Source organism: Anopheles maculipalpis, chromosome X (genome assembly GCF_943734695.1).
Source record: "Anopheles maculipalpis chromosome X, idAnoMacuDA_375_x, whole genome shotgun sequence".
Classification (NCBI taxonomy): Eukaryota; Metazoa; Arthropoda; class Insecta; order Diptera; family Culicidae; genus Anopheles; species Anopheles maculipalpis.
This window is the reverse complement of record NC_064870.1, coordinates 18,110,700-18,134,343: the sequence shown is the minus strand read 5'-3', so window position 1 is coordinate 18,134,343 and position 23,644 is coordinate 18,110,700. Positions and strand designations below refer to the sequence as shown.

The window sequence follows — 23,644 nt, the reverse complement described above, 5'->3', positions numbered from 1 at the left end:
AAAGATATCACTCATGAACTAGTGTGCGATTTCAACTTGAAAGTATTAGAAGCGATTGGAATCACTATAAAAACACCAACTGGCAAGTTAACTATAATTTCAATGTATAACCCGGGGTCAAACACCGATCATGAAAGTTTCAGGAAAGATATCAGAAAACTTAGCAATCTACCTAATCATTTCATAATTTTTGGCGACTTTAACGCTCGGCACCGGTTTTGGAATTGTATAAAAGCAAATCAGATGGGAAAAACCCTCTTTGATGAGAATCAAAAAGGAAATTTTTCTATTGTGCATCCTGATGAGCACACCCATTTTCCGGGTGATACCAAGCATACACCATCTACACTAGATCTAGCATTAACTAATAATCCCGACAATATTACTAACATAACCACGTTACACAAATTCACGTCAGATCACCTTCCTATCTACTTCGAATACAATACAAAAATCGAAAATAACCCTGTCACTGGATGCCCGGACTACTCGCAAGCTAATTGGTCGATATTTAGAGAAATTGTGAACGCTCGTCTCAATACAATAAATTTAAATCAAAAAGTTATAAACACTACTGTCCAAATAGATCAAATGATAAGTTATTTCACTAAATTAATAAACCACGCTCACACAAAATCTATCCCAGTTAAAACACCGACATACTATAAACTAATCCTCCCTCCATCGATTATCATTAAAATTAAACAAAGGAATACAACAAGACGAAAATGGCAACGGGACAGGAAAAACGATATTCTTAAATCCAACTACAACAAATTGAAACACGAAGTAGCTTCGGAAATCAAAACCTATAGAAATCTATTATGGTCTAAAAACTTAGACGAAATGAACAAGGACCCAAGAAACACAAGACTATGGAAATTTGTTAAAATAATGAAAGGTCATTCCGCATCCGTCGCCCCATTATATATGAATGGTAACTATTATATAACAAACAAAGAAAAATGCAACATACTTAAAGACCATTTTGAAGAGGCTTATAAAACAACTATCAAAAACCGAAGCCCATTTGAGAATAGTGTGAAAGCAAGCAACGATCTGTTCACTTACTACCATGAAACGCACTGTAATGACAATTCAAATTTCACTTCTAAAGTAAAACCAAAACACATTAAAAAAATAATCCATAACTTAAAAACCAAAAAATCTCAAGGACAGGACCAGATTAACAACCGTACAATTAAACGGCTACCGAATAATGCGATCATTTATTTGACGTTTATCATAAACGCTTGTATAAAACTAAACTATTTTCCGCAAGATTGGAAGATTGCAAAAATTTTACCCTAAATCAAAAGAGCCCTAAAAACTATCGATCAATCAGTCTTCTGAGCTGCTTGGGAAAAATCCTAGAAAAAATCATTCTAAAAAGAATTCTTAAACATCTTCATCTTCATGCTATCATCCCACCTTACCAATATGGCTTCCAACCAGGGCTTTCAACCACAAAACAAATCAATAGACTAACAAAAATCATAAAAACCCAACGCGACCTTAAAAAATTAACCGGATTTGTAATGCTAGACCTGGAGAAAGCATTTGATACAGTGTGGCACCAAGGACTGATACACAAACTGATAAGCTTCAACTTTCCTCTGGAAATTATCCTTATTATACAGTCATTTTTATCCAACCGAAATTGCTTTGTTCAACTAAATTTATCTAAATCTGATTCTTTCCATCCATTAGCAGGCTTGCCTCAAGGCAGTGTGTTATCACCCATTCTTTTTAATATTTACACCAGTGATCTACCCAAAATGAAACCCGTAAAAAATACTGTTTTGCTGATGATTTTGCTATGAGTTGCTCAGACAAGGATCCTAAAATAATCATCAACTCTTTAAATGATGGAATCAGATAATGCAAAAACTTTCGCACTAGATAAAAATTAAAAATCAATCAAGACAAATCAGAAGCCATATTTTTCTCCCGGTGTGCGAGTGTTAAAAATCTTCCAGATCGCAAGCTTAAGATAGGTGATCGGGAGAATGCTTGGAAAGACGATGTTAAATATCTTGGTGTTTTTCTAGACAAAAGGTTAACATATAAGAAACATATAGAAGAAAAATCCTAAGCGGATCAAAAGTTGCACATACGCTATATAGTTTCATAAATAGGAACTCTAAACTTAATGTAAAAAACAAATTATTACTTTATACTACAGTAATAAGACCAGCAATATTCCACTCATCGCCAATATGGGCAGACTGTGCCAGTGTTCACAAACAAAAACTACAAATTTTCCAAAACAAAATGTTAAAAAGAATTCTCGACCTCCCCCCCATGGCACAGTACATACGAAATACATAGGATTGTCGGATTGCAAAAAGTCAAAGAGTTCCTTGAAAAATAAATACTTCCTAATGCCCGCAGGGGTATTTTTGTACATAGTTAGGTTTAATTTTAGCATTAAGAACTTAGGTGGAGGATAGTTATGAGTGAAATTTAAACAAAAGGGGTTTTTTTCCAATTTTTCCCTGTTCAATCCTCCAAATTATGTAAAAATGTTCCAAATTCGTAATGCGAGTTAATCCCCACAACATTGAGTTAAGGTCTTAAGAGCGGTACCAATAGCAAAACAAGATTGTTAAACAAAACGAATCAATAAATATGCACTACTACTACTACTACTACTACTCAGCCTCTATTTTGCAAAATCTTGAAAGTATACCAACGAATTTATCTTCCTTCTTCCTTAAGCAAAACAATAATAATTAGGGATTAGATAGGGCTAGTATTAAGATTACCTATTATAACGTTTATGAAAAAATGATATGTAAAAATGTACGTAATGAAGAGCTTCATGAACAACTGTACCCGTCAGACGAGGGCGTCTCGATTCTTACCCCCGGAGGAGTTATATGCCAAGGAGAGGGCATACCGATAGTGGACCATAGAAGAGGAGTGCGCGTTATAAACGAACGGTTCGAAACACATTAGTGCATGTGTGTCGAAGAGATAGCATTGTGCGATCGACAGCCGTTAGATTCGCTCTCATATATATATATGTATATATATATATATATATATATATATATATATATATATATATATATATATATATATATATATATATATATATATATATATATATATATATATATATATATATATATATATATATATATATATATATATATATATATATATATATATGTGCGGGCTAAATTTGACACCTAGCCTTTGGGTTTATATCTCAGGGTTGAGTTAACGTATCGAAATGATTGATATGTCATTCGATTGCTAAAAGTTGTGCGAACAAGTGTCAAAAATTCCCAGCTCCGTAAATATGTGGAACCCGTCCGAATTGTACAAGCGCGTAACGTGTGTTATGATGGTTCGTGCCGGCCATACGATTGCCGAAATTCGGAAGGCGGCGATGTGTTCGCTGAACACCGTAAAAACAATACGCGTACAGCTCAAGGAGTGTGGTGAAGACGTGGATAGTGTTATTGTTTGCAAACAGCATAGCAGGCGGTCGGATTGTGTGCGGACCAACGCGTTCCTGGTCGGATTGCAGCAGCGGGCGATGGCCGATCCCGCCGTCGGCATCCGGGCCCTGGCGCGAGACGTTGGCGTGGCCCCGAGCACCGTCAAGGTGGCGTTAAATGAGGACCTGGGGTACGCGTCGTACAAGCGATGTAGGGGACAGCTCATAACAGCAAAAACGCACGAAAAGCGGCTTGCCAACGCTAAGCGCTTGCTGAGCTGGCTAAAGCACCCGGCGGAACAATGGATGTAACCGCCAAGATAGCAGAGCTTATGGAATCTTTCACTAGAATCGGTTTAGTGAAAACATGGTACACCAACAATCTTTCTACGTCGGGGACGAAAGAAGAATTAGCGGCGCGAATCGCTAATGCTGGTGAGACGACGGAAGAAGGTGTGGAACAAAGCCTGCTAAATTCGACCGATGTCGGAGAGTTCATGGATGCGCAAACGCTGTCGGACACGGCGCGGCCGGCGGCGCTTAACTTTAACGACGTTAAAGACGCGTTACCAATATTCGCAGGTGATGGAAAAGGACACGACATATGCAAATTCGTCACCGAGTTCGAAGAGAACGCTCTATTGTTTGGATGGACCGATTTGCAAAAGTTAGTCCATGCAAAGCGATTGCTTACAGGTCCAGCGAAATTGTTTATCGGTAGTGTCGGTAGTCTGCGCTCGTGGAAGCAACTCAAAGACGCCCTTGCTGAGGAGTTTCGTGATGAAACTAAGAGTGTGGAAGTGCATGACGCGATGCGCAAGAGAAAGAAGAAGAGCGACGAATCGTATATCGAGTACGTATATGCAATGCAGACGCTAGCAAAGAGGGGGCAAATGGACGAGGAATCTATTTACGAGTACATTGTGCAAGGAATCGACGATAATCCCCGGAACAAAGTGTGTTTGATGGGCGCGTTAAGTCTGGCGGAGTTCAAAGTGCAGTTCAAGAAATACGAGGCGTTGAAATCGCAGTTGCCAAACGTGCGAAAGGAACGGGACACCGGTAGAACAAAGGACATGGGTCGAAAATGTTATCAGTGTGGGGGGGCATTTTTCCAGCATGTGCAACACGAAAGGAGTCGTCCAGAAATGTTACAATTGCGGTGTACCGGGGCACGAGGCAAGAGCATGTCGAAACACGTCGTGACCAAAGTGTTTTCGGTGTGGACAAACCGGACACAAGGCAAACGAGTGCAGAAAAAAACCAATGACGAGCGCTTCTTCGAATCTGATCGCTGACGATGAGGAACCAACGGTAAGCATGCAAATCGGCAATTCTGTGCTGTATAATTTGTTTGATAGTGACTGCTATTTTAATCTCATCACAAACGCAGCATTTCTCCGAATTGGAGCTCCAGCAGTAGAGAACGCCGCTGTCGAGCTACACGGGTTCGGTGGAAAGCGGACTCGCGCAGCGGGCAGGTTTGCGACGGACGTGTCGATAAACGCTAATTGTTATCGAGGAGTACCATTTTTCATCGTCCCAGACGGTACTATAAAATACGAGGCTGTTATTGGAAGAGAATCACTACGGCTCTTCGTTGCCGAAATTACAAAAGATGGTGTTAAGCTGACTCCGCGAAGTGAGCGGAGAGAGAGAGAGAGAGACAACTGGCATAAATGGAGTTCTTCTAGTAAATGACTTTGAAGGGAACAGTGATCAGGAAATAACGGTTCCAATACAATATCGTGATAAAATAAACGAGTATATTGAAAATTGAAAATACAAAGTAGTTCACAGTGACAATCACGCGGAGGATAGTATGGTGAAATTGGAAATTGTGCCTGACTAAAATATTCAACCATTTAGGCATTCGCCCGCTCGCCTGGCATACTCGGAAGAAGAAGCGGTGGATAGGCAAGTGGAAGAATGGTTGCGGGAAGGCATTGTGCGTCCATCATCTTCAAATTTCGCTAGCCGCGTGGTAGTCGTAAAGAAAAAAGACGGAACGAACCGAGTGTGTGTGGACTTTAGACAATTGAACGCAATAGTTCTAAAGGATGGGTTTCCCATCCCAGTAATCGACGAGGTGCTGTAAAGGCTACAGACAGCTCGATACTTCACCATAATGGATTTGGCAAATGGCTTTTTTCACGTGCCTGTGGAGGAAAAAAGTAAGAAATATACCGCGTTCGTGACGAAACAAGGCTTGTACGAGTTTAATCGCGCACCTTTCGGGTTTTATAACTCACCCGCTGTGTTCATACGTTTTGTGAACGATAAATTCAAAACTTTAGTGAGTGAAAATGTGATGGACCTGTATATGGACGATATTGTGATACACGGCGAAACGGATAAAGAATGTTTAGAAAAAACTGAAAGAATGTTGACGGTAGCGGCTGCAAGTGGTTCATCGATAAAATGGAAGAAGTGTAAATTCATTCAGAGATCAGTGCATTTCCTCGGACATAACGTGTGCCAGGGTACGATTTCACCCGGAGCAGAGAAAACAAAAGCTATCAGGCACTTCCCCAGGCCTAAGAATGTAAAGGCGGTACAATCGTTTCTTGGACTTACGGGCTTTTTCCGAAAGTTCATGGAAGGATACTCACTGATCGCTAGACCACTGACCGATCTATAGCAAAAGAACAAGGAATTCGAAATGGGTGAGCGAGAGATTAATTCGTTCGAAACCCTGAAGCAGCTGCTGATAACGGAACCGGTATTGCGAATCTACGATAGAGAAGCTGAAACGGAGATTCACACCGACGCATCGAAGGAGGGATTTGGAGCGGTATTGTTATGTATCGCAAAAGGATCGTGTTGCGGTTACACGATGAAAAGTGGCGTTATTTACAAGGTGGTGGAACGAAATTAGTTGGTTGTAATTCCAAGAAGTATGGAAAGAGAAATAATTCAAGAAGCTCATTAAAACGGTTACTATTCGGTAAACAAAACGTTGCATGATATCAAACAAAAATTTTATATCCCTCATTTGGAGCAGAAGGTTAGGCAGGTCGGTAAAAACTGCGTACAGTGTATATTATTCAACAAAAAGCTGGGTAAAAAAGAATATTTGCATTGTATTGACAAAGGAGATAAACCGTTGCACACTTTGCATATAGACCATGTAGGACCGATGGACGCAACATCCGAACAATATCGATACATTTTAACAGTGGTAGATGCGTTTTCAAAATTCGTGTGGCTCTTTCCTACGAGGACCACAAATTCTGAGGAGACTTTAAGAAAATTACAGATATGGTCAACAATTTTTGGTAATCCTAATCGCCTTGTTACGGATCGAGGAACAGCGTTCACTTCCAACTTGTTCATGGATTATGCTAAAACCGAAGGAATTGAACAAGTAGTTTGTACGACTGGGGTGATATATATATATATATATATATATATATATATATATATATATATATATATATATATATATATATATATATATATATATATATAGTTATGCGCAGAATGTTTCACACGCTGAGTTGCATCCGACACCTTGGTCCCGTGTTGTACAACGTGACTTCCGAGCATCAGCATGTCATCTGATACTCCAGGAATGTCAGCATGCAACATGGTACCGTGGGACAAGCGGCCAACGGGAGAACCATCTAGCGCAGTCTAGCAGTCTTCGCCCATCGTGCAGCCGAGGTGTATCAGCTCTCAATAAAATATTAAAAGTTTATTTTCCGTAATTAAATCTGTTTTTATATTACAAAAAGAAAGATAACCATAACTATATATATATATATATATATATATATATATATATATATATATATATATATATATATATATATATATATATATATATATATATATATATATATATATATATATATATATATATTTATATTTATATATAATTTAAAACATGTATACATATATATATATAATTATGTGGTATAATATTCCTGTAGCTGCACTATAACTTCACTACTGGTATAAACACGCAAGACTCGAAGTGTCATAGTGGCAGCTGCCTTATCAGCGGAAGGAGCAACGGACTTCCTCTCTTCTCGATCGATACGCCGACACGTAAAGACGCACAGCTTAGTTTCTTTTTGGTATTAAAGTTAGGTTAGATATAATTAGTAAGGGTATTTTAGGTTTAAATTAAATGATGATAATTAATAACATAATTATATGTATATATAATAATCGGTAAGGACAATACGGCATTGGACCGTCATAATCAATTGTAAATAATAATCGGTAAGGACAATAATTATGCCTGATGATCATGATTATGATATTGCTGAACCATCTACTTCTCGTCAAGGAACCCGGCAGGAGAAAGGTGAATGATAAATCATTGCGTAGAAAAACTATTCAACTTGTCGTGGCTGCTGGGCAAGCTGGAACAGCCGAGCCAGAATGATTATATAAGACATATAGAAAAGGAGCTGCTCCTTTTCTATATGTGGCTGCTGACTGAAATGGCTTTCTGGACTGCCGATACCGCGTAGTTGGTTAGTCAGGCCTCACTACGGGGAGGCGGCCCGGATGGGATTTGAACCACGATCCTGCCGTTTAAAGACCGGCGCAGCTGTCGCCTACACCACCGGGCCGCACCTTCCGGTCATGCTATCATGACATACGCTCATGTTATCTCTATTGAATAAAAAAAACTCCAGCGTTTGTCACCTTCTCCATCCACCGCTACATACCTTAATAAAGCTCCTCAACGCTTACAATACGCGGCACGTTTCTGGGATGATTTTGGATAGCGATGGTGGCGATATGATGGTTCTGAACTTCAGATTGCTGTCCTCCACTTATTAAAAATCGTAGTGTTGCACTCAGTCCTTCGTGCAGTGTCTTTTCGTTGGATAAGCGGAGTAACTCTTTGTAGAAGGTATAAATATGATGTCTCGTCCATGCGTAGTTAGTTCATCCAATCGGTTGGTTCTAGTCTCAATTCTCGTAACAAATTGTCGTGCGATAATGTCCCTCACTGTGCGTACATCCTTTTTATCCACAACTTAACAGGTTGGCTGATAAGTCCCCGGTCTAACAAAGAAAAACACATTTTTTGTCAAAATTCGTTTTTATTATTCAACATAGTTCCCTTCAAGAGCGATACAACGATTATAACGACCTTCCAATTTTTTTATACCATTTTGGTAGTACTCCTTCGATTTTGCCTCAAAATAGGCCTCAGTTTCGGCGACCACCTCTTCATTGCAGGCAAATTTTTTCCCTGCGAGCATCCTTTTGAGGTCTGAGAACAAGAAAAGTCGCTGGGGGCCAGATCTGGAGAATAAGGTGGGTGGAGAAGCATTTCGAAGCCCAATTAATGAATTTTTGCCATCGTTCTCAATGACTTGTGGCACGGTGCGTTGTCTTGGTGCAACAACACTTTTTTCTTCTTCGTTCTTTTTTCGTTCGTCAAGCAACCAAAAGTTGCTTGACAAAAGACGTTCTGTCTCACAAACTAATTGACATATGTAGTGTCGTAAGTATAGGTAGTATGTAAGCGTATAGTGGAAGCGTTAGATGTAAGTACATGTATGTATTAGTAAGAAGGAGAATAAACCGGACAGTCATAAAACAGCACTTGAAGGATCAACACCTAACTCCATAACAGTTGGCGACGAGGATAAAGCAAACGTTAAAGTCAAATTAATAGTCATGTCGTTAATCGGTGAAATCGAACCATTTGTCATGGGTGAAAGCATCAAGGAGTACTTGGAAAGAATGGATATTTTTTTCCAAGTGAACGAAGTCGAATCATCGAAGAAAACAATAATGTGGTTAACCTTGGGTGGAGCGTCGCTGTACAGTCTTATATCAAAGCTAGTGTTACCTGAACAGCCAAAGACGGTAAACTACGAGAAGCTGTGCGTTAAGCTACAAGACCAGCTGGAACAGAAAGTCAACATAGTGGCGGAACGTTTCAACTTCAGAAACTGTCTACAAAAGGATCAGTCGGTTGCGGAGTACATAGTAGAATTAAAAGCGCTTGAACAATCGTGTAAGTTCACGTGTTGTTTAGCGGAAAGCTTGCGAGATCAACTAGTAGCTGGTGTTCGAGACGAAGGATTGAGAAAACGTCTTCTACGAGAATCAGACTTAACATTCGTGAGTGCAGAAAATATAGCCAGAACGTGGGAAGCTGTTGATGAACAAAATGAAACATTTACATCGAAAGAGAAACAGAGGGAAATGGCGGCGATTAAGTGCGCGCCAAAACGAAGCGTCGGTCCAAAAGTGCACTACTACCGTGGAAGCAGTACACCTTTACACCAACAGAGCAGAGCGCACAAGCAAGAAATGAAGTGTTACAGATGTGGAAGATCACATGATCCACAGACATGTCCTGCGCGTATGTGGCAGTGTTTCAACTGCAAAAAATATGGTCATGTGTCGTCGTGTTGCCGAAGTACGTATGTGCAGAGTTTGAGGTCGGAACAAAAGGATGTGTTACTAACACGCATATCCGAAGATAGAGCGATTAGTGGTCCAGAAGTGTGCGTATTGAAAATCAATGGTATAGACATTGCGTTTGAGATAGACTGCGGTGCGTGTAATACAGTCATACCGGAGAATGTGTACCGGAAAGAATTTGCAAATATCGAGTTAGAACAAACACATTTGCGTTTTATTACTCCATCAGGTCAAAGTTTAACACCGTTAGGAAAAATACGTGTAAATGTAAGCACAAAAAGTAAAACGGTCAGTTTAGAAATCACAGTAATTCCAACCGAAAACAAAGGGAATCCTCTACTAGGACGTGATGCATTAGATATATTATTTCCAAATTGGAGAATAAGTTTCAATTTAAATCAAATTGATGCAGATAAATGGATTGATGAGATGAAAAAGATGTTTCCGAATCTAACAAATAGTAATCATAAAGAAGCGATAGAAGGATTCGAAGCTAATTTAGTGTTAAAACCAAACTATACACCCGTTTTTCACAAAGCGTATTCAGTCCCGTATGCTCTAATAGAAAAAGTAGAAGCAAACCTAGATAAATTAGTGGATAATGACATATTAGTACCAACACGTACATCAGCGTGAAAGCTATTAAGATAATGGTCCTTCTTTTGGTTCAGAAATTTTTTTATTGTTTTTAAGAGCAAAAGGCATAAAAATCAGTAAGTCCCCTCCGTACCACCCACAGTCGAACGGGTTGGCCGAGAGAGCGGTTAGGACAGTAAAAGACAAGCTGAAGAAGTATTTGTTAGTGTTATGGTGCAACCTGATGACCAGATAGTGTTTAGCTTTGGGCAAGCAATTGTCAGGTGCGTGAGTGAGTGTCTTAGGGCGCTGACCGCAGGATCGGGTCAGCGCGCATTCTATAAGCAACCAGCGAGAGAGGAATTCGGGAGACACTCAGTTAGGAGATAGCCAAGCGTTCGGTGTGTTGCGTGCGGTGCGTGTGTTACTTTAATAGGTTTAATAAATTATTGTATTAATCGTTTGTGTCTTAAAGTGCAATGATAATATAAACAACTCGGACACCCGAAACCCAAAGACACAACAGTTAGACATGAGATTGAAACCATTAAGTCTACAAAGGAAGCTTAATCATTTTCTAATCAGCTATAGAAATAGTCCATGTACGGTTACCAAAGTAACGCCATCAGAAAGAGTATTTTGTTACGTACCACATACATTAGTAGCGAAATTAAACCCTAGGAAAGGACATGAAAGACAAACATCGAGTAAAGAAGAGTCAAGAAGACTAGTTCCAATGGTGAAATATCAAGATCATTATAAAGAAGAAGAAGAAGAAGTTTATTACAAAAACCACTTTAAGGAATACGTGAGATGGATTCCAGCGATAATAAAAAAGAAGATAAGTAGTCTAAGATATTTAATAAGTCTAAATGGAGTAGTACGATTGGTAAATGCAAATCAAATAAGGAAAAAGGATAAAGGAATGTATAAAAATGTTGTCGTAATACCAAGAAATGAAAATAAGTCATTTAAAAGGAAAAAGAGTGAGTCTAGTCCTCCACCTTTAAGACGGTTGAAAAGGTTGGAAGGACAACCTAGATTAAAGTATCCGAGATAGAAGTAAACTTTGTTTAAGGGGGAGAATGTAGTGTCGTAAGTATAGGTAGTATGTAAGCGTATAGTGGAAGCGTTAGATGTAAGTACATGTATGTATTAGTAAGAAGGAGAATAAACCGGACAGTCATAGTGCTGTTTTATCAACATCTCAACATCAACATCAACACCTAACTCCATAACAACATACAGACGTCAAATTTTGACACGAATCATTTGAAGGTTGGTGCTATGTAAAAATAATATGCATTTAATACTAGCGGCGCATTCTATGTGTCAGACCGGGGACTTATCAGCCAACCTGTTACGTTTTTTCATTCTCCCTTTGTACATAACCTGTGCAGCTACCGCTAGAAGAATGTTGTCTTCCATTTTCAGCGTTTAAACTAGATAACCCTAAGTAAGCACCACATGGCGACCGTGATCGTGAAATCCAACGATAACGCAAACCTGGGATAGGATTTGGTGAACAAATAACTTCCTTTCCTACAAATACCAAATACGTGAATTGATGTACACAGAATACCATCAAATGAAATCCACAAACATACGAAAAAAAAACTAACGGTAGCGTGTGTAATTTCTTGACTGTGAATCTAGGAAGTGCGTATGAAAGTGCAGTGACCGACGGTTGGAGCAATGACCGAGGATCACATCGAAGCAGGACTCGATCTCTACACGGTCAGGACGTAGTGCACACCACGGCAATGTAGTGTTCGACAGTACGCGGTACGAATCGAGGAGCGAGAATCTTTAAAGCAGTGAACGTTACGAGAACTATACGATGTGAGCATTGGATAGTACGAGAAGTGTGCGACGAAAGCAGTGAACGGTACGAGAAGTAAAAGGCGAGAGCATTGGACAGTACGAGAAGTGTACCACGAGAGCGAATGACCAGAGCAGTGGACAGCGTATGAGACGAGAAGCAGATGGTGAAGCAGAAGACGACAAATAAAGCAATAACATACGAGAATGACCCCCTCCCCCGCACCAAGGTAGACAATGATGCGTAAAAAGAATATCATTGTGTTGACAAGAATATTTCAAGTTTATGTACACTAATTAGCTAAGCTAAGGTTTTTTTTTTATTTCTAATTGCTCAATTAATTTTTGTTTCTTCCATTGATTAGGTAGAATAAAAAAATATTAATAATAAAAGTAATAATAAATAGTAAATAATGAAGTGATAACATAATGTACGATTTATAGAGTCACTCTTATAACATTCTTTCCTAGAATACTTCTTAAGTTCCAATGCAATTGACATGCTCGTTTAAATGTTGCCAAAAATCAAACAATATTTAAAAAGATTGCAAGAGATCGAAGAAAAACTAAAGCCGGGTGATAAAAAATTTCGCAAGTGTTTGATTGAACTATAAGGTAACTCTGCATAAGACTTGTATGTAAAAATTAAAACCCTATCATCAAAATTAAAGGATACAGATGCAGCGAAATAGAAAACATTAATAAGTCCTCAAACAGCAGCTACAATAATATCGTTTCATACGTTAAATTCCAATTACAAAATAAAGTTAACTTTAAATTTAAAACTTTAGCTAAATTTAGTATTGTACTCAACCGTTGGAAATCGTATAAAATGAAGGAGTTTGATATAAAAGCTGCAGCGACATTGGTCTGACTATACGACGGCAGTGCAGATGGTCTCGACACGTTTGTTGGTTCAGCTAATCTACTGAAAAAGCTCTACCCGAAAGATACAAAGCAAATACTAGTAGAGTTCCTCTTTGTTTTTGGTATAAATGAGATAAACTCTCTACTAATAACTTTTATTAACAGTCGATACAACTAAAAGATAACATACCATTTTATTTCCCAAATAATAAACAAATCCATGCACAAGCAGACGAAATTAAACCACAGGTTAATAAAATGTTTAAAGATGATATTATCGAACATTCAGTCTCATCTAGTGTTGTGAAATGAGCAGTACTGAGCCTCACTCACTCGCCTCATTAAAAAGAGTGAGCACTCTGCTCATTCATCGTAAACTGAGGTACCTCTTTTTTACTGTTTGAATGTACGTGGGATACCATCTCAGCTCGTGAGGAAAGAGGTAGCTCATTGAGGTATCTCTTTTTTGCTATTCGGATATGCGTTTGACACCATCTCAGCTCGTGAGGAAAGAGGTAGCTCATTGAGGTATCTCTTTTTTGCTTTTCGGATATGTGTTTGACACCATCTCAGCTCGTGAGGAAAGAGGTACCTGATTTCTCGCTTCACTTGAGTGAGCATTTGCTCCTCCTCAGCTCATTAGATTGAAGTAGTTATTCACAACACTAGTCTCATCCTATAATTCTCCGATATTATTAGTACCAAAAAAATCAGAAACAGAGAAAAAATGGAGACTCGTCGTAGACTACCGCCAGTTAAATAAAAAATAATGGCAGACATATTTCCATTTCCCAGGATCGATGGAATATTAGAAAAACTTGACCTCATGTCAGGCTTCCATCAAATCATGCTAGATGAAGAATCGAGGAAATATACTGCTTTTTCCACTACTACAGGCCACTACTAATTTAAAAGATTACCTTTTGGACTAAATGTGAGTCCTAATAGTTTCCAACGTATGATCACAATAGCGATGGCTGGGCTGACCCATAGAGAGTGCTTTGGTTTATATCGATGATATCATCATAACGGGATAATTTAAAGAGAGTTATCGATAACCTGAAATTGATTCCACAAAAATGTAATTTTTTTCAAACTGAAGTCACTTACTTGGGTCACAAAATCACAGACAAGGAAATATACCCGGACGAATCTAAGTTCGAAGCAATAAAAAACTACACTGAACCGTATAACGCAGACGAAGTAAGAAGATTGGTTGCGTTTTATAATTACTATCGCAAATTTTTTCGTAGCTTTGTGCAAATTACGAAACTGTTAAACGAATTATTCTTTAATAAAAAAAAGGAAAAACATTAAGCTGGTCATATAAATGCCTAAACGCTTTCGATACTTTGCGTAATAATCTGCTATCTCCTATGATTCTAAAATACCCTGAGTCTATAATTTTGAGTTACAGTTTCATAATTTTTTTTATGCACACATCGGTTTACGGATAAAGCTAATGCTAAAATAAACTTCGAAGGCGAGACATTTGAGATAGGAAATACGAAATTCAAATACGAAAAATACTCGACCACTATAACAACCCCGATCAATTGAAACAAAGATACGTTGACGCACTGTTCAAGCCTTTTGTTCTGAAACTTAAATCTGCGGCTGACCTACGCAAACTTGTACATAGCTTCGATGATTCTTTACAATTAGGAGAACCCACTGCGCATTGGGATACGCTGCTGATTCGTTTACTATCGCATCCATTCGATGCTACTACACTACGTGGCTGGAAAGAAACTGCCTCATCGATCCCCAAGGTGAAATATGCAGATCTTATTACATTCATACATCGAAGAGTCATGGTGCTTGATACGCTCTTGCCATCCGGCTGTCACCATCATGGAAGCAACCTACGAATCGAGATGCACATTTTGTTCTCAAAACCATCCGATATACGCATGTGGCGAGTTTAACACGCTTTCCTTGGCCGAAAGGGAAAATCTAGTTCGCCAAAAGTCGCTTTGCCGTAATTGTCTACGCATAGGGCATCAATCCCAAAGCTGCAAATCATCGAGTAACTGTCGAAGCTATGGTAAACGTCATCACACCGTAATGTGCCTTAACTCACAAGCTAATCGAACGAAAAGACAGTTTACAAAGATACCACAACCATCCCAACCCAACGAACTCGATCTTTCAGCTAACGGAGAACACACAACACCTATTCAATCAATTTCTTGCACATCTTTAGGACAAAAGCAACGAACAGTGTTGTTGGCAACTGCTTCAATCATTCTGATTGATGAGAAAGGCATGGAGACTAGCCCAGCGCATGTTTTGTCGTTGGGAGCCAATTTCGTTGCCCATCATTGGCGTTGGCATTACAACTATTTGTGCGAAGCAAAAACTCCGAGCAACATTACGTTCCCGAATCAACAGCTTCTCAGCTCCCGTAGAGATGGTAATTTAATCAAATATCACCGGCAAGATTCCAACGACCACAGTGAATTCAACATTATTGAATATTCCAGGCAACATCCAGCTTGCTGATCCTGCGTTCGACCGTTCTGACCAAGTTGATGTACTCATCGGTGCCGAAATATTCTTTGAAGTTTTTCAATTTCAGCAAACCATACGACTCGGCAGCGATCTTCCAATACTGACAAACTCTCAGCTAGGATGTGTTATTTCTGGACCAGCACCAACCGCATCACCACCGCACCCACATTCCATCATCGTTAAGCACTGCAAAGTAACAGTACCCCATATTCAAAGTCTTATGGAAACATTTTGGAAGTTGGAGGAGGGTCCTGCAACACACGTTTTACCCATCGAAGAAAGGGAATGTGAAGAACAATATCGCCGCTTTGTTTCATGAAGCTCGACAGGCAGATACATAGTGCGGCTTCCAGTTAACAATGAGAAACTCAGCAAAGTTGTCAACAACCGAAATATGGCGATTCGTCGACTGTCATATTTACTTGCCCGCTTTAAACATGAACCTGAGCTTCAACAGCAGAGTACGCATCCTTTATACAGGAGTGCATTCAACTAGGATACATGCAACGCATTCACGAAATAGAATACAACAACCCTTCTGTTCAACAATATTATTTGCCACATCACGCGGTTATGCGAACAGATTCGCCCACGACTAAGCCTTGTAAAACATCCAGCGGAGTATCGTTGAATGACGCGCTTTTGTTGGGTCCCACAGTTTAAGAAGACATCAGATCGATCATAATAAGAGCACGAATGCATGAAGTAATGGTAGAGGCCGATATCAAAATGATGTATCGACAAGCATCTTGCTCATGGATTCAAGAGATACCCCTTTGCAACTCGTCGTGTGGAAACCCGGTCCAGAGCAACCTTTAAAAACGTACAATTTACTAATGGTCACGTATGGTACAGCCAGCGCACCTTTTCTTGCCACAAGAACGTTGATTCAAACAGCCAACGATGAAGGAACATACTATCCATTAGCAGCAAGCGCTCTTAAAAGAGATTTCTACCTGAACGATCTTTTCTTTGGCGGAACAAGTGCTTCTGAAGTATCGGAATTAGTTCGTCAATTAATTGCATTATTGGGAAAGGGAGGTCTACATTTGCGGAAATTTCAAACAACGAAACTGTTCTACAGCTATAATCACTTCGATACATTTCAGTGGCGACCATGTCATCAAAACTCTAGGTCTACATTGGCAACCTGCATCGGATACGTTGCGATATAGCATTGACCTCAAACCAGCAACAGCAAATGAAAAGCTCACCAGAAGAACTTTGCTCTCGTTAATCGCCCGCATTTACGATCCACTAGGTCTAATAGGACCAGTTGTAACAATAGCCAAAGTTTTTATGCAAAAGTTGTGGACACTTCGAAATGCTGATTGTACGGTCTTTGGCTGGCACCAGGAACTCCCAACAGACATTCAGCTATCATGGAAATCGCTACAATCGCTTACAAAAACTGCATTACCAACGCCTAAACGAGCTGCAGATTTCGCGATGCGTAATTACAGCAAACCCAACATCAATTCAGTTATATATCTTTGCCGACGCATCACAGGTTGCCTATGGAACGTGTGCTTATAAACGATCAACAGATTCACACGGAAAAATCATGAGAGTGTTTCTAGATTCAAAATCTCGAGTTGCACCTCTCAAGACACTCAGTATACCGATACTTGAGTTATGCGGTGCTGTGTTAGCTGCGGATCTATACGTCATACTCCGGTCATCCATCCATTTGCCTGTAGAGTGCCATTTCTGGCTTGATAGTACTGTCGTGCTACATTGGTTGAAAGCCTCACCACAAAAACGGAACGTTTTCGTCGGCAACAGGGTTTCGAAAATTTAGCATGCCACGAGGCACACTTTGTGGAATCATGTAGCTGGAATAGAAAATCCTGCAGATTGTATCTCACGAGGATTATCACCATCCCAACTTCTCGAAACCGATTTGTGGTGGAACGGACCGTCCTGGTTGAAATCATCTCAGAACGACTAGCCAACTTCAACCTCCTCTACTGATAGCCTCAACGAAGCGATGACAAAAACTCGTTCCTCATTTAACAACACTACAATCCTGTGCGCGTCATCGGAATAAGCACCATTCATAGATCAACTATGTTCAAAATTCACGTCTTCTACGAGTGATTGCATACTGTCTACGAATGAATTTGAAACTAAGAATCTCAACAGATACCAAGCGATTCAACACAATCGTCCAATCTCAAGAACTAAAAAAAGCAGAACATCGAGTACTATACGCCAGTCAGCGAAATTCTTTTGCAAAGGAATTATTCCAACTCGAAAAAGATGGTCATGTTTCTTCAAACCCTCGATTGAAATGGTTTCATCCTTTCGTGTGTACCGAAAACCTTTTCCGTGTTGGAGGGAGACTATAAAATACTCAAAAACCTTACGATAGCAAGCATCAAATCTTGTTATCATCGAATCATCCTATTTCTCTACTCATCGTCCGCGAATACCACGAGAGACACCTGCATGCAGCACCGCAGTTGCCACACCTACTGAATCTACTTCGCCAGCGGTATTGGATCATAGGGGTTAGATCCAAACGAGTGATACACAGCTGCATCACATGCACACGAGCTCGTCCTAAACTCGTGGAACAACTGATGTCAGATCTACCATCTACCATCGGAAAGTCACCCTTTTTCTATCATTGTTGCCGATCTTAGTTCTGCAAAATTCCTTCAAGCATTTCGTCGATTCACATCTCTACGAAAACTGTGGCCTGTGGACTGTGTCGAATGAGTAAAGAGCATTGGTGTCCAGCGATACTCTGCAAGCGGATCTACAGCAGGAATGTGCTTCCCAAGGAATCCCGTGGCACTTCAATCCTCCAAAGGCTTCACACTTTGGTGGATTATGGGGATTATCGAAGCGTGTCTGAATTCTCGACCGCTAATTGCATTGAGCGACGATCCCAGCGATTACGAACCATTGACGCCAGGGCACTTCCTCACAGATGGGCAGATTATGATAACATCCCTATCAACCGACTCAAACGATGGCACTTGGTTCAGCAACTCTATCAACAACTATGGAAAAGGTGTACCACAGAATACTTTTCTACCTTACAACCGAGATCCAAGTGGTTCAAACAGCCCACAACCATCAGAGAAGGTCAACTGGTGATTCTACGTGATGAAGGTACTAAGTCTATGGAATGGCCCATGGTTCGCATCGTAAAAACTCATCCTGGTGGTGATGGCGTCGTGGGGGTAGTGATACTACAAAGAATGACCAATACATGCGTCCTGTGACAAAAATCAGCATTCTACCAGTACCAGCAACAAGATCAGAACAGTAGTTCTGAAGGGACCAGGATGTTCCTGCATGTCATCCGATGCGCGTTGGTGATTCCTGGCAGAGCAGCAAATGACATTTGTCAGCACGGGATGACAGCGACGAAAAAGAAGGAAGGAAAATAAGAGTAGAAAGAAAGCACCGCGTGGGTCGAGAAGAGGAAACCAATCGCTGTATCTAAAAGTGAAATAAAACTAAACAAAAATTAAATATCCACTGAGACACTGATCGACAACCTCTCTTTGATATGTGCATTTTCGAAACACCTTCAACTTATAGAAATTAAATCCTAAAACATGACAGATATTCGTAATGCTCTTTCACAGTATAATAGAACATTCAGACCACCAAAAAAATTTATTTGCGATCACGTAGCTGCTTTCACTAGTATCCAGTTGCAAGAATTTCTAGCTAACTTTGGAACCGTAATCGAATTCGCCTCCTCATCAGAGTTGAATGGACATATCGAAAAAAATCATAGCACCATCATAGAGCTTTAGAACACTAACAAACACAAATTTAACAAAATCTCATCGCCAGAGATTGTGCAGATTGTGACTTCTTTATATAATGATACAGTACATTCAGTCACTACCTACACTCCAAATGTGATAATTTTTAATCCAGGCTTTACGAATCCTACAGAAAGGACAGCAAATGCAGAGAAAACTTTTCAACACGTAACAAAAAATCTTTCCAGGCTGCAAATAGAATAAAGAGGACTAATAACAAAAAAGAAATTCTTCCAGTTATTAGTGAAAGACAAGACATTTTCATATAGAAAAACACCAGAAAAAAACTCGATCCACATTTTTCAAAAGCAAAATGCGTAGAAAATAGGAAAAAACAATAAAAATTGCACCAAGAAACGTCAAACGCAACAAAAATAAATTAAAACGGGTTAAATGATATTCAAACAAAACACTGATATTATTTTATCTTTCCAGAACAAGACGATTTGGACCAAAGCAATTGAGACGCCGATACCAACAATTCCTTTTCTTTTTTTAGCAATCTCCAAAGTATTTCCAGCAGACAACACGAATAAACGAATTCTTTAAGTTGAAGAAAAGAAATAACGGACAAACAAAATCATTTAAACGATCAAGGAAAATAAAATAAAGATAGTTATTCTATCACTCTTTTATTTTTTTTTAGCTTTACAGGAAACAAGAATAATATAAAATACAATATTTTCTCAGCAACTAAGATGGATCTATTCAAAATAATGATTATAATTGCTGTCTTAAAAATACATAAAATCATCTACTCGTAAGCACAGGAATTACTAATCAGTAATCTAATTGATCGGCCAATCCTCATACTAGAAAAACACCCATGTAAACTACAAATCGGTAACATAAATATAATTCATGAAATCAACTTAACAGATATCGAAAATACGATCACTATTTTAAATCAAACTATCAAACTAACTATCGATCAACAGTCCCCTTTCGGTAATCGAAAAACATAAGTTTAACAACGTATATTCAAACTTCTATCAGATAAAACCAAGGAAACATCAAACAAGAAGCATAGAAGCTATAGGATCAGTTTGGAAATGGATCGGAGGAAGCCCGGATGCCCATGCTCTGCAAATCATTAACTGTACGATGAATGATCTTATAGAAATCAACAACCAACAATATTAAATCAACGAACATCTTGGAAATAGAATCAAAACCCTCGCCAATGAAGTGAAGCAGATAATCGAAAGTAAAAACGATGTACTTCTTGCCGAGCTTATTTCAAGCTCGGCAAGAAGTGATGACAATGATCAATATAGACCCCGTCAATAAGATACAAGAAGATATTAAAGAAACGATATCGTTATCCAAAATGCCACATGAACACGCCATTATCAAACGTCTTTTTGAAGACCAGGGAATAGAAACAGATATTCCCGAAGCAGCTTTAACCTACGTGACACCCAGAATAGCAGTCAGCAAAGAAAAATTGCTATACATATTTAAAGTTCCATAATAAACCATAATAATTCCGTTATCAAACATCATCCAAGATATCTGCTACAACACAAAAAGACACTTTATACAACAACGAAACCGGAAAAATACTTCCAAAAGTATTCCTATACAATGGAATTTATTGACAATCGTATATTTCCTCTAGTGATGGGAAAAGAAAGTAATTGTATTATAGTACAAAATCACGCAATCACAGCCAAACTTACAGCGGAAAAACCTGTTACTTATCGAGAATGGAGATGGAGCGCCAATAAATTACGATTGCGGCCAAAATTACAGAATACTGAGAGGAAATTTCCTACTTACATTTTCTAATTGTACGATACAGTTCGAAAACCAAACATTCACATCAAAGGAAATCCACATAAAGAGCCCTACAGTGTTAGGAACAATATTCAACATCGCAATTCATGAAAAAAATCGTAGAAACTCCTTTGGCGTCCTTGGATAATAGAACGTTAACGAATCGCAATCATATCGAACACATCTACCTGCAACAATACAAAAATATAACATGGAATTGGAGTCTGTTAAGTAGAATCGAACTTAGCTTTGCAGTATCTTTAATATTGATCATAATTGCCTATTGTTATCTAAGCCACCTGGTAATAGCAATTGTAAACCAAATCGGTAAAAGGAAATCCCGCATACAGAACGAGCTTCGCAACCATCGCGACAAAGCTAATCTCGTGGGCAGATTAGACGCCACGCTTTTCTCACCCCCCGGAGAAGTTATGTGCCTATGACATGTGATCGTCATACGACACCACAAGATGATGCTATTTTCACGGTTGTCGTCCAGACCGAAACAGACGACAACTCAGTAGTTCTGGACCCCGTTCGCCATCCGACACCGACATGCCATGAAGCATTCCGCGGCATCAGGCATCGGCTCAGCGGTTAGGGAAAAGAAATAGGAATAGCTTAGAATTAAGTTTTAGTTTGTATTTAGCAACTCAAGCGTGCGGTACGCATGGTTATTAATAAATGTTTTAGCTTTAAATTAATAAACCCGCGTCGCCCACATAATTATATATCACTTTGGACCATATGTCAAAGCAATCGGGCGCGGGCAGGAAAAGCGTTGGGGCGTGTTGTTTACATGCACATCGAAAACACACACAACATGACTACAAGTTCCTGCATATTGACCATCCGTAACATAGTAGCGCGTCGGGGTAGTCCGATTGAATTTGTATCCGACATGGGATCTTACTTCGTCGGAGCAAATCGGGAACTGAAAGAGGCCGTGAGGCACATTAACATACACCAGAACATCAAGGAAATTTACCTTCCAGACCTACCTTGTGTAGTACCTTGTACCTACCAAAAGTACCTTGTGTTGCAGGGCTGAACGTCCTGCAACACAAAAGCAGACTTAATGCAAAAAAATTATAACCGTTTTTGCGACCATACCCAGGGCTATGGTAGTCCAGGCTTGCTCCAGGTTCCGGAAGCGGATACAGGCGGTCAGCGATGCTGACGGTGGTTACTTTGAGTAATTTGTGCAGCCAACATGGTAAGCTTAACTTCGTAGAAAAACCTTTTTTTCTTATTTGCTTCATTACAATAAAAACAAAATTTCAATTTCCATAGGAACTGTCAAATTTATCGTGCACACCGTGTACTTCTAACGCATTCGTTTGTATCCAGCGCCATCATTAAAGGGCATAACAATTTTATTTATAGTATGACCTCTAATTCATTGACCCTATTTGTTTAACTCAATTGTTCGCCGCGCTAGTCTAGTCTACACTAGAATTCTATGTTGTAAAATGATGACCACATACAAATAACTGGTCCATTCGTATTGAACGTTTGAACAAAAGCTCACCAGAATAGCAATTAGAACCTTACGGAGGAATTTAGAGCAGCCTCCAATATATGAGACCAGACGGCTTTTACTGAATCTACAGCCATTACACAGACGCAAAGAGGTAGCACAGGCAGTTTTATGAAAGTGAAATTGACGCAACAGAGCTACTATTGAGGTGAAATGTTTATGCTCTTAACTATGCGCTACGATCTCTTAACTCTTAAATTGTACGTCGATAAAATTTCGACGTTTACTGAATACCGACTTGTTAATGTGTAGCTTTTTGTCGCTTGATAAATTTATCAACTTTTTCTCAGCTCTCGTGGCTCTGAGACTATAGAACAAAACACGGAAAAGGAAATAGGAAAAAAGAAAAGTACGCCAAATGGCAAATTGTCAGGTAAAACGCAACGAAGGGGCAGACCCCTGATTATGCATTGACAGGGATTGAAATCATTCATACATACATTCCCATTCAACAAATGCTGATGCGGCGATGATAAGCATTTGTTGCCTTATCGCCGCTCACCACCGTCGTCAGCAGTTTGGGTCAATGCATGGAATTGACCCAATTATTCAAGTCGGTTCAATGTCTGCGGTTCAATGTAACAGAAATAAAGCAATTTGGCAATCGATCGTCTAACAACTTCTTTCCTACAAGAAAGAAAAGGTTAACTCGCGTAACACGAACAGCATTAGGAACCAATCACACGATCTAATGGGTATTCTTCTCGATTACATTCTTAAACATTACATACTCACTGTGCGATACTGTGCCATAGCTTCCTAGCACAAACTCCATTTATCGATCTTACCATAACCTGCAAAATATAATGATGGTAAGTTAATGCAAGCAAATGATGATACTTCGAACGTACCAAGCAACTTACGCATCGGTATTTGCTTACTCCATATTACATATTACTT

The 23,644-nt window shown here is 39.4% G+C and overlaps 1 protein-coding gene across 1 annotated transcript; it reads left to right on the top strand.

Annotated features, from left to right (window-relative positions):
• Positions 1-9,133: 9,133 nt before the first annotated feature.
• LOC126564222 (uncharacterized) lies at positions 9,134-11,842 on the top strand. The gene is made up of 3 exons (XM_050221208.1): positions 9,134-9,832; positions 10,959-11,359; positions 11,833-11,842. Exons 1-3 carry the CDS (start codon positions 9,134-9,136, stop codon positions 11,840-11,842), a joined length of 1,110 nt encoding a protein of 369 aa, XP_050077165.1.
• Positions 11,843-23,644: the final 11,802 nt, after the last annotated feature.

Coding starts and splice junctions, on each gene's coding strand:
- LOC126564222 (XM_050221208.1), top strand. CDS start 9,134: ATGGGTGAAAGCATCAAGGAGTACTTGGAAAGAATGGATATTTTTTTC. Junction 9,833..10,958: donor ACTGCAAAAAATATGGTCAT/GTGTCGTCGTGT, acceptor AAGACACAACAG/TTAGACATGAGATTGAAACC.